The following is a 12,869-nucleotide window of genomic DNA, read 5'->3' on the forward strand; positions in this document are numbered from 1 at the left end:
CATCAGGATCTGTCCTTCCAGTGAGCACTCAGGGCTCATTTCCTTCAGAATGGATAGGTTTGATCTTCTTGCAGTCCATGGGACTCTCAAGAGTCTCCTTCAACATCATAATTCAAAAGCATCAATTCTTCGGCGATCAGCCTTCTTTTTAGTCCAGCTCTCACTTCCATACATCACTACTGGGAAAACCATAGCTTTAACTATACGGGCCTTTGGTGGCAAGGTGATGTCTCTGATTTTTAAGATGCTGTCTAGGTTTGTCATTGCTTTTCTCCCAAGAAGCAGGGGTCTTTTAATTTCGTGACTGCTGTCACCATCTGCAATGATCATGGAGCCCAAGAAAGTAAAATCTCTCACTGCCTCCATTTCTTCCCCTCCTATTTGCCAGGAGGTGATGGGACCAGTGGCCATGATCTTAGTTTTTTTTTTTTATGTTGCACTTCAGACCATATTTTGCGGTTTCCTCTTTCACCCTCATTAAAAGGTTCTTTAATTCCTCCTCACTTTCTGCCATCAAGGTTGTGTCATCTGCATATCTGAGATTGTTGATATTTCTTCCGGCAATTATGCACATACAATACTAAGTGATATTTTTCTTTTACTAATGCCAGATTCCTACAGAAGATGCTTCCACACTGTGGAATAGCCACACTTTGATTACTCATTTTTTCGCAGGGCATCTATGTAACATCACTATCATGTTCTCCTCTTGGCATTTGGAACTTGCTGTTTTGAGAAAAGTAACTGTAAACTTCTCTGGGAGCTAACGCCACAATCTTTGGATCTTGACATTTGAGCTGAAGTGTTTGATTAATAGTCAGCCACAATGTGTTAAATGCACCTGAGCCAATGATGAAGCACAATATAGTTTTCTAAGGTAACGGGTGGGGGCGGGTTCCCTACTTGCCTCATTGTTGAACTAGCCAGCCCCCCACCCCCCAGTAAGGCTCGTTGCCATCTCCACCTCCTCAAGCTCTCTCTGAGAAGGACTGTGGCTGCAATCTTCACCCCACTGACTTGGGAGTAAGTGCCATTGAATTCAGTAGCACTTGCTTCTGAATAGATATGCTTAGGATTGTGCTGTGAGGCATTATTATTAGCATTCTGTCACAATTCCAAAAACTAAAAGTTGCTGCTGCAAACTGCTCATGTCAGGACAAGGCTTAACATCTGTACAATGCTATTGGACTGTGTCCTTTAATTTCTAGGAGAGAGGTCAAATAGAAAATCGTATTTTCAGGGAGAGTTGGCGATATGGCCCAGAAGGGCTTTGGTTGAATGATGATGAATTAGAACGGTCCATTTAATGCAGCAGCCTCATATAGGAAAAATGAAATTGTGGTTTGAAGTTGTGCAGTTTTCGTATTACATACAAACTGTAGTAGAAGTATAGTACCTCATTATACACCTTTAAGTAGTTGATTTGATTGATACCCTATGCCCTTTTAAAATGTGGTTTTTTTGAAGGGGTTGTTATTGGGTTGTTGTTTTTATTTTGATTATATATTTTGTGGTTTTATATTCTGATTTTGTTCTGTGAACCACCCTGAGACCTCCGGGTATATGGCGGTATATAAATAATAATAATAATAATAATAATAATAATAATAATAATAATAATGCATACTGCATTTTCATCAGTGAACACACGTACACACACGGAGAAACAGTAGTGCTAAAATATAAGATTTCAGAGATTTATAGAGCTGTTACTTCTCTCAAAGTATGGTTGCATTTTCCCAGGTCTGAGATTAACATAGAAAGACTCAGAGAAACACATTTGGCCCCTGCAGTAGGTTTTCCACCCCTGAATTGGCTCCAAAGGTGTCGGTCCACTCATGGAAGTGTGGAAGATTATCTTTAAAGTAACCCTACAACTGGCATGTATATAACTTGGGGCAGTTGTGTTTTTTTCATGCTACTACACTGTTGTTGATGTAGTTGTTGTGATACAGTGACTGCTAACTAAAGCGAAGGCATTCAATTTTAAAAGTAAAACGCCTGGCTTCTGTCTTCACCTGCTGTGATGTGGATCAAAAGGAGATTTAACCAGGGTGGCAGATTTATATGTGTGTGTGTGAGTGCACACACAAATAAGTGCTTGTAAGCTTAACCACATACAGGTAAGTACACATATAGTTTTTTTAGAATAAACGTAGCATTCAAGGCTGTTTGTATCCTCACAGAAGTCCCGTGACATTTCAAAAACATGTTATTTATTTCTCATGCCGATGTCCAGTTCTGCTGTGAGCATCTCCTTGATTTCTTTTTAAAAGAACAAATATCCTTGCCTATTTAACAACCCTCTCCCCCAATCTTCATTGCAAGGCTACCCTCCTTCTTCATTATGCTTGTATAATTATCAGCCAGTGTTTCTACAGCAGTAAGTAGAGGTTGCTCCACCAAAACAATCTCTGCAGAAAATGCCTGCCAGTCATGCACGCTCGCTCTCCTGCCCAGCTGGTGCTGACAACATGAACATTCCTTGGGACAAATCCAGTACAGTACTTGAACAGAAGCAAGAACAGCACCGGGCCAGGAACTTCGCACTTGTGGTTCATCCACAAATCCTCCCTTAAGCCCAGTACAGCCACAGATCCATTTCTGCCTAAGTGTGGGAGCCACAACAAAGGGGAATTTCTGTCTTTTGAGAGTTTGGCATTCTTGTTCAGTCACCTGCATGCAACGGAACTGCAGCAGTTTGCCCCAAATGAGAAATTACCGTATTTTTTGCTCTATAAGACTCACTTATTCCCTCCTAAAAAGTAAGGGGAAATGTGTACGCGTCTTATGGAGCGAATACAGGCTGCACAGCTATCCCAGAAGCCAGAACAGCGAGAGGGATTGCTGCTTTCACTGTGCAGCGATCCCGCTTGCTGTTCTGGCTTCTGAGATTCAGAATATATTTTTTTTCTTGTTTTCCTACTCCGAAAACTAGGCGCGTCATGTGGTCTGGTGCATCTTATAGAGCGAAAAATACAGGTATATGTGTGGATATGTGTGCTTTCATTTGTAGGACATGGGTGCTTTGTTGGAGAAACATTGGAGGGATTTCTAATGTAATTATATCAACACCAGAGTGCTGCAGATTACTGCACTACAGCCTTGAATTTCATACAGAATACTGAAATTTTGCACATGACAGCTTCAAGGAGAAAAAGTCGCTGACTCTTTCTAGCGAATGAAATCTTCTGCTTACAGTACAACAGAAGGGGGGGGGAGGAGACTGTACTCAGTAGGTCACTACTTTCTTAAGGATAGTTTCTCCTTCAGGTCCCCAAAATATCAGAAGCCTGGTCCACAGTAACTCATAGAATCATAAAGTTGGGAGGGACCCTGAGGGCCATCTAGTCCAACCCCCTGCAACGCAGGAATATGCAGCTGCCCCTTACGGGGATCAAACCTGCAACCTTGGCGTTCTCAGCACCATGCTGTAACCAGCTGAGCTTTTCAGGTTAATGCTGTTAATGATAGGAATTTTGGTGCAACTGTCCCTGTCCTGTGGAACAACACTCCTGTTGAGATACAACGGGTACTTTCCAGAAACAAAAACATTACTCGTTTCAATTAGCTTTTCCAGCTTTGGTGCTTGTCTTGTATTGTTTTTAAATCTGGGTTATTTTTGTACAGTTCTAAAACTATTTTTAATTGTTCTATGATACTTTTTATGACAGCACCTACATAACATGTGATTCATAAATTTATTACTAATATTAATGATAAAAATGAAATGGAAAGTTAAATTGTTTTATTAGCAGCTCCAGCTATTGAATGGCTCAGAACTATGGGTCTCCACAACAGCTATTTTGTATCACATTCACTACAGTTAGATTATACAGCCTTGCAGATGAAATTCATTTCAGCCAAAGACATCTTATGCTTCCCAATCCTGCCACGCTTTACAGGGACAGGAATGCACACAGTTAATTCTGTCATAATATTTTGATCTTCTGGGACAGTGCTCTGGATTTGACATTGCCCATCAGATGTGTGTGACCATGATGTAGCCATTAAGTTTTATGTAAGCATCTACTAAAATCCAATTTTAAAATCCCCTGGCTTTTGCCAATGGTAGTTCATAGATTTGGACTGAAATAAAGCAAATATTTAGTTGTCAGACTTTAGCGGAAAAATCTGTTTCCTTGTTATTATTATTATCATCATGCATTTTAAATGGCTTCCTTTTATCTAAAACGTATCAGTTACTAGGGAAATAAAATTCAAGAGTTACTTGTAAAAAAACAACAACAACCACCCCTCTTTATTTGTTTTTAGTGGCTGTGTTCTTAGAATAGCTCATTTTTCTTTGTTTTGCTGGTGACTATAAAGCACATGAAAAATGAAACTAAATCCATCAACAGAGGGACTTTAATTGCAAGCAGTATAATTTGTTTAATACATTTTTTCCCCAAAGGAGACTAAGACAACTTCCAATTTAAAAATACTTCTAATACTAGCATAATCCTATGCATGCCCTGAGAACTTATTCCCAAAGTAATAATCACAACAGGACTCTCACTGGGACATCTTTTCATGAAAGGCATTTACTATGGTGCCAGAAATGTGAGATCTCTTGCACTGAAGAGGATGAGTTGGAACATGTAGCCTTGTGGATTTTATGTCTTTACTGTGCCAGTAAATAGATGACATCTTGTTTTGCTTTCCGGTGGATTTATGGCATTTTATTATACTTTATTGTCTATTTTCTAAATGGCAGGTTCAAAGTCTCAAGTTATGCTTATGAATGTCTGATGCCATGTTGTGTTCTCATAATGGCTAATGAGGGTTTGTCACCAGAGAATCATTTAGAAGCCTAACCCAATAGATAAGTAGCTGCGATTGCATTGGTGTCCATTTTTGCAGAGGTTATGCAACACTAGACTTCACAGCCGATATTTGTACCATGGCTGGTGTGTGCGTGGCATAATTTGGGATGTGGTGGTTGATTGGCCACTTCAGTGCTTCTTGGCTGGCTTTAAAATTACTGTGCCTTTGTTGTATTAATTCTAGTTCAGGCTTCCTCAACCTCGGCCCTCTAGATGTTGTGAGACTGCAATTCCCATCATCCCTGTCCACTGGTCCTGCTAGCTAGGGAACATGGGAGTTGTAGGCCAAAAACATCTGGAGGGCCAAGGTTGAGGAAGCCTGGTCTAGTTCATTCTAGATCAGTCTGTGGGATACTGCACAACTATTCAACACTAGTTTGCAGCCTTACTAATTTGTACTGGAGAGTACTAGTTTGCAGCCTTAGAAGGTTTTCCCATTTGCACTATAAAATATTACAGATTTTTTTTGTCTGTGAAAGTCTGCATCATCTACCTGATTCAACCATTTTGAGAATGTAATTTTGGAGTATTTACTAGTTTTTGGATGCTTGACTGAGGGTCCAAACAAAACCCAGAATTACTGGATTTTGTTTTTCTTTCTCCCAGTGATCAAGGGGCAGCTGTATGATTCTCAAAACAGCTCCATTTTTTTTCTTGCATGTCATGGTTAAATCTATCTATGCTGTAAGCACAAATACTGGAAGCTGTAATCAAAGTCTTAACAACTGAAGTAGGAACCCAGCTCAGAAAATGCCTGTCAGCAAGATGAATAAAAAATGAATAGCAAAGAAGATTTAAGTAGGCATCTGAAGTGTCTACAAGCATGTACAGTATTAAGGCCACAAACACTTGGCAATTTTCCTGATTCAAACGCTCTGATTATGTCTTATGGCACGTAACTGTGCTACATGACTTAGGTGCCCTGCTCTCAGCGGTGGCTAAACACAATGGAATTAATCACCACTTCCTTTAATAACATTTGCATGTTGCTCTCTATGCATAGCATTCATCACATGCACTTAAGTCTTATCTCTGCCAGTCTGGGATGCCTAGCAGCATTTACAGATCCATTTTCATTGCTGTAAAAAATTAAACAGTTTTGTAAGTAGGAATGAGAGCTTGTGGAATATCTGGCATGACAGTGTGCTGAATGGTTAAGGAGGAATAGAGGAAGGTTATTTATCTATCTTATGGTACATGGCCAAGCCTTAATAACACTCAGTATCTTTTTGTTTTTCACTTAACATAGGTGAACAGGGCTGCCAAAACGGTACCAACTTATAGATGTCCCTTGTGTGTGTTTGAGTGTGATACATACACACTTACAGATACAGTAGGTAGCCGTGTTGGTCTGCCATAGTCAAAATAAAAAAATTCCTTCCAGTAGCACCTTAAAGACCAACTAAGTTAGTTCTTGGTATGAGCTTTCGTGTGCATGTGTATCTGAAGAAGTGTGCATGCACACAAAAGCTCATACCAAGAACTAACTTAGTTGGTCTTTAAGGTGCTACTGGAAGGAATTTTTTTATTTTGACATACACACTTGTCATTTATCTACTAGCTTTAAAAAAAGGATAGCTTCATTTTTCTGTTTCTACTTCTTAAGCCTTCTCCTGCTGTTGTCAACAACAACGAAAAGCAGTGCCAAAAATAGGTTTCTGACTAAGCCATACTCAGAGCTGAGTCATTGAAATCAATGGAATTTAATTGTTAGCTTCGTTCATTTCAATAGAATTATTATGAGTAGGGTTTAGTTGGATACAGCCCAATAAACCTATTGAGAGAGAGAGAGAGAGACAGCTCAACCTGGAAAGCAATATATCTTGATTGTATTTCAAAGAGAGAAAAAACCCATAGGTTTTTCTTCAAGATGCCTGCCTATGATAGAACTTATTATCAGTCTGGTGTGGCTGTTCTCTGTGTCTAGCATAGCAAAACTGTACGGCTTAAATGTTGCAGTGCTTGGAGACGGAGGATAGTTAAGTTTAAGCAAACCAGTCTTTTATCTTGTCTTATACTTTGATCCTACTCAGTTATCTGTTTTCTTTCCTGTGTTTTCTGTATATTAATCCCCTTAGCCTGCCTTGCAAGTCTCCTTTGTAGTATCATTTTCACTATAATTTCACTATTTTTCATAGTTAAATTGATTAGGCAGGGGAATGGGAGGTCCCCTGTGTCCTGTGAGGTCATTAGTTTCTCATGAAAACAGAGATCACTATTAATTAAGCAGCAACAAATAAAACAATCCAAAGCACAGAAGAGGAAATAGTTTTTAAACTTTCACCATGTTTTGGACAAAGATGTGTGATACCCTTGTATATTCTTGCATTATTCGCTGCATATGTGTAGACACGTATTAGAAGAGTTTTAGCACAGCCAATGAAATAGTGCCCTTTCTTTAAATTGTTTAAGGATTTATCCGCTATACATCTGCATCTTCCTATCGCTAATGCAATGTCTCTGCAGTGTCTGTATAGCATCAAGCTTTGTGACGTGTGAACGATTAGTCAGTGTATCCCCAACCGGAGCATGTGTTTACTAGATCAGTAAGCCCTAGACTCAGACTGTGTGATCAATATACTGTTTGCTTATACTGGAAGACCTGGGTAAATTATGTGCTATGATAACACTTCATCATCAAGTGGCAGCTGTTCAGACCATTTGCGTTTCGACTTCTTGTTTTGGTCTTTTTTTATACCAACCAGCAGATATTGCTAACTTGCCTTTTCAGAAGAGTGTCTTAGTGCCACACATTGCTGCTGAAGGATATTTCTTTTGAGCATGAACGAAGCTTGCATAGTTAGCCAATAAGGTGTGTGTTGTGAATTTTAATCCTCAATAGCCTTTCATTCAGAGTCATAAATAGATTTTTTTCCATAGCTATCACAACAGGCACTCCTCTCACCAACTCCTGATGTTTTATTGTTTGAATGCAAGCCCTGTTTAAGGAAGTTTTTAATGTTTAATGGAATGTTGTATTTTAATATTCTGTTGGAAGCTGCACAGAGTGGCTGTGGAAACCCAGCCAGATGGGCGGGGTATAAATAATAAATTATTATTATTATTTTAGTTATTCAGGGTGTGCATATATGGCAAGAAACCTTTCTGTATCAAAATGTAGGACAGAGGAGCCATGGAGCCAGCTTTTGAGGATTACTGTTAAATAGAAACATTGGCAGGTGAGAAGATGATATTGCTTGTGGTGGTCATGGTGTAAGTACCGCCTCCTTCATAACGCCACAATTTTAAAATAGGAATTGATAAATCTTTGGCCAAAGTTCGTATTAGATTATATTTGGTGCAACAAGGTGCATTTGGGACAAAGCAGCAACGGCTGCATTGTCAGGTTGGAATTGAATGCAACACTCTCAGGCTGCAGTCAGAGGTTAGGGCTGCTTAAGCCCGTTGACATCAATACTTGCCAATTGCAGCCTTAGATTTTCTGTCTGAGTGAGAAGCTATTGTGGAGATTATAACCGGGGCTATTATTTTCTCCTCTGCCATTGAACCGTTTCTAGTTCTCCAAAAAACATGTTTCTCTTTGAAATTCTTCACTGATAAAGGTGGCTGGAATTCATTTTTAGTGTTCCGTTTCAATTGAAACGAGCAAAGCCGCTGCCACGTCGACAATACAGCATTAATGTTTTAATGCAGAGAGGTGAGGAGGGCAATTTATGCCTTTAGCACCCCGTGTGGGGTGGGGTCAGGGTTTGCAGCTATTGCGAACGGACCACTGCTCAATAGCATGCATGTTAAGGGCTCATCTGCCTTTGTCAGAGTATATAGCCTTAAAATTTGTCAGTGTTTATAGGATTACGTTTGGAACTGTTTGTCCTGGGCTTTCACAAATACAGGTTGTTTTTGTTTGCCTCGCAGTTAGCCAGAGTAACCATTAACATGACTAAGCTGTGTTGCCAGTAAGAATATAAGAAAAAAGAAAACAAACAGCCTGAAATTAACCAGTTACCTAGTTGTTGTTTTTAAGATAAAATGTTCTTTCCCATCATAAGATAAAAGTTTTCCGTGGAGCCTTTTTCTCATCAGCATTTCATCATAGTGTTATTCTGTAGAGTACAGAAAATAAAATAAAACCGGTGGGTGAAAGAACAAGCCTCACAAACAAAATAAAAGAGGGGAGAAAAAAGTCTGTTAACAACGAAGCAGCTGGACTAGAACCTGAGAGGCCCAGGGTTCAAATGCAGACTTAGTCATGAAGCTCCTTGGGTGACCTGGGAGACAGTCCCCTACTCTCAGCACAGGGGTTTGTGAGGCTAAAGTGGGGCGGGGGGAGGACCCTGGACCCTACCTTGGAGAAAAGATGCAATATACGTGTAATCATAAATAAAATGTAGAATAATCACAAAAAGGAATAAAAGGAATAACAGATATCTACTTAATGCAGAATGGTGGCAAACACCATAAGCAGTTCCTCAGTATTACAAGTAGAAAACAAATACACAAATCCAAGATGGTTGTTTCATTGGTCAAAATAGTAGTTCAAAATAACTGTAGACAAGTGGTGGGCAGAAGTTGGATTGGGATCTACTTTAAATAGATCTATACATTTTGTTGTTGCTTTTTATTATTATACATTATTTTTTCTTGCTATTGGCCTGATTTTTTCTGTCGCTGCTTCTATAGAACAGCACTACAAAATTTATTTGATTGATTAGGGTTGTAGCCTGCCACGCTTCAAGGACTTGGGAGCAGATTAGCAGTGCATTGAGATAATGGTGGTGAGCAAGATTTCGTTCCAAATGGTATAAAATCTAAAGGGCAGATGGGAACAGAATATAAAGATGCAAGATTCTTAGGACATAAGTGATACATTTATGTGACTCCTTGGGCTCTAAAGTTCTGCATTAAGAAGCATCCTTTTAAGTAAGAAACATCTGACAATACCAGTATCTGTGAGGGTGGAGAAGCTTTCGCAGCAAAAATGATTTGTGCTTAGTGCCTTGAGGGTGGGCAGAATGTTCTCGACATTGTGCTAAACCACTCCTGGTTTACAAAGAGTGCTTCTCTCCCTCTCTCTCTCCCCCCTACCGACATCTGCGCAGTTAAGATTAGGCTGTCAGAGTACATCTAAATCAGCTTTGATTTTAATTCTGTGTGTCTTTCTTAATACAGATTTCTATTTCTGTCATTGTATAGCGCTGAAGAACTAGTTCCTTTTAAAATATGGCTCAGATTAAAAGCCCACAAAGTGGGGTGTGTGGTTGTGTGTGCATGTGCAGGGCTTTGTGGTGCTGCTTCAATACAATCTATGGACCTATCACAAATGGTATGTTTGCATTGGCTGGCTTTAAGAGTTTGCAAGGCAGAAAGTATTTGATTCTTTCAGTTGCACCGAAGCTTTCCAAGTCCAAGACTGCATCGCTTTTATCATGAGTTATTTTTAGGGCACCTCAATTTGGGGCTGTTGTTGAGTGTAAACAGTGCAGCTGCTTCCCTGTGTCACATGACGCCATTGCATGAAGCTTTGTTTAAAAGTATGAAATGAACAGCCTGAATTCTTGCTCTGCTTCTAGCGGTTTCCCCCCGCTGTAGTAGCTTCAGTCCTTAAATTATCTTTGTTTATGGCTATCTTTAAGCTCCCCAGGACTCTTCAAGTAACACTCAAGAGATGTATGTTCTGTATATGCATATATTCTATACACACATATGCCCAGGATACAGACCCATAGGACGTCTTGTCCCCAAAGGGTGGAAACACTTAATGTTCCATTTTGGTGACAGGTGGTCTTAGAAAGAGAGAAAGAAAGAGAAAGTTGCAGTTATTATTTTAAGCAAGCGATTTATGCCGTGCTTAAAACATGTCTCTCTTTTGCAGGCCAGTAGTGTTGATGTGGATGTTTTGGGCTGCCCAGAGATTAATTGGATGCCCGTGACAGCTATGTAAACTACAGTTCTGCAAAGCCTTGGAAACCCTGCGAAATGGAGGAACTATATAAGGACACGCAAAACCTGCCTATGGATGTTACCACCTCGCCCTCTGCTATGGCAAACAACAAGCTAGAGAATGGAGTTGCCCAGCTGATAACGGCAGAAGCCTGGAATATCAATTCAGCAGACTTGATGAAGAAAGCACTTTCGCCGCTGGTAACTGTCCCCGCTCCATCAATATTGACACCGCCAGCAGAATCCCAAAGCGGGGTCGCTCTCAAGGTAGCTGCCACAGTGCTTCAGCCCATTTGCTTAGGAGACAGCCCCGTGGTTCTCCCAATACACCTCCAAGTAGCAGGAAGCACAGCCCCTCAGATTGCTCCGAATGGCAACACTCCCTACGTCATGACCACTCAAGGCCCAGTGCCACTGCCTGTCCTCTTAGAGCAACATGTGTTCCAGCATTTAAACTCCCCACTGGTGTTACCGCAGAGTTCTCCCTGTGCAGCCAACTCCATTCACAGCAACCTATTTCAGGGCTCTTCTGCTCCGTTGGGACAGCCGCAACTGTTGGATCAGAAACCATCAAATACAGCTCAGGAGTCTGTCTTGCCTCCTGTGTTTCAGACACCAGGATTTGCTGCTGTTTTGCAGGATCTCTTTCCCACACAAGGCGCCTTAGGTCCTTCGCCCTATCAGCCACCCCCAGACTGCTCTTCTGTCCCCCCACCACAGCCCTTCAGCTCCCCGTTATCTCCACTGGTTCCGCCAGCCACACTCTTAGTACCGTACCCCGTGATCGTTCCTCTGCCAGTCCCAGTTCCTATTCCTATCCCCATTCCCATCCCTGTGCCCCACGGTGCTGAGTCTAAGGCCAATGTGGACTGCCCGAAACCAGCTGCTTCGTTCGTCTTGCATTCCTGCAAAGGCACCCAGACTCCCTTGGAGAAAGAAGAAACCAAACCATTTGATTTCATCCACCACAGAGAGCTTTCCCAGCTGAACCGGCACACTGTCATCAAGATGAGTAACGAGAACGAGGTCCTCGATCTGTCCATGAAAACAGCCCCTTTGTTTAAGGAAGGCGAGGAAAATTCCCAGCTCTCACTGGAGGGCGGCGCTTTGGACCTCTCGATTACTTCCTGTCGGAAGGCTAGCAGCACCGAAGCAAGCAATAACGGCACCCGATCTGGATCCGCGATGGATGGCGCTTCTCATTCTGCAGCGGATAAGCTTTCCGGTGCAGTTTTGCCCTTTGCTCCTTGCAAACTGCACGAGGCTCCGGCAAAGGTGGAAAGCAGAGTGATCAGCGGCTCGTCTGAACTCCTGAGACAGCAGCCCAAATGGCTGGTGGACCAGACCAGTATAGCACCCTGCGAGCCGCCCACTGGCAATAACATTGAGATCGTGAGCACATCACAGACGGCTAAAGTGATCGTCTCTGTCAAAGATGCGGTGCCTACCATTTTCTGCGGCAAGATAAAGGGCCTCTCAGGGGTTTCAACAAAAAACTTTTCCTTCAAAAGGGACATGCCCCAGGACTCAGCGTTGCAATGTTATGACGTGAAGAACCAGCCGGAAGCCCGGGATAATGCAGAAGCCCTTAGGAAACCTATAAAAAACAGGAGTGTCAAGTTAAAGAAAATGAGCTCGCAGGAAATACACATTCTCCCAATCAAAAAGCAGCGGCTCGCGGCCTTTTTTCCAAGAAAGTAATTTATGAGGTTTTAGAATGTTTTAAGGTATAATTATTATAAATAAAGAGATGCACTTCATTTTAAATTGCATTAAAATGTTAAGCTATCTTTTAAGTTATTTTGAGGCAGAGGACTGTGGAGTGGGGAGGGGAGGGGAAGAGAAGAGAAGGGGGTGGAGCAGCTTGGGTGGGGGGGAAGACAGCTGGAGAGAACTGGCTACGTCTTCCCTGTACAATGGGTCCCCCTCCCACCTTGTTGCGTTCTAAACTTTTCATGAAAACTAAATAAAAAGCAGCATATTTTTCAAGTGGATTGCACATTTGCAGCTTTAATGGGATACAGTGGGTGAATGAGCCAGAGGGGTAAGAGCTATTTTCACTGCCAGGAAGTGCTTTGATGATGTAATGCTGAACAATGGTGGGTAGAATGGAACTTTCAGAATAAATATTTGTATGTGCTA

The 12,869-nt window shown here is 41.4% G+C and overlaps 1 protein-coding gene across 6 annotated transcripts in view; it reads left to right on the forward strand.

The window, feature by feature from the left end:
• The window catches only part of RAI2 (retinoic acid induced 2), a 90,560-nt gene extending 77,691 nt beyond the window's left edge, over window positions 1-12,869 (forward strand). For 5 of the 6 annotated variants that reach the window (XM_083501984.1, XM_083501983.1, XM_083501985.1 and 2 more), the window contains one exon: window positions 10,660-12,869. In XM_083501984.1, the coding sequence (XP_083358110.1) occupies window positions 10,764-12,428 (1,665 nt within the window). In that variant the 5' untranslated portion in view covers window positions 10,660-10,763 and the 3' untranslated portion in view covers window positions 12,429-12,869. Of the gene's footprint in view, window positions 1-7,947; window positions 8,006-10,659 lie in introns of all 6 variants that reach the window. The other variant, XM_083501987.1, reaches the window with a different exon arrangement.

This window comes from Podarcis liolepis (assembly GCF_965112155.1).
Source record: "Podarcis liolepis genome assembly, chromosome: 4".
Taxonomy (NCBI): domain Eukaryota; kingdom Metazoa; phylum Chordata; class Lepidosauria; order Squamata; family Lacertidae; genus Podarcis; species Podarcis liolepis.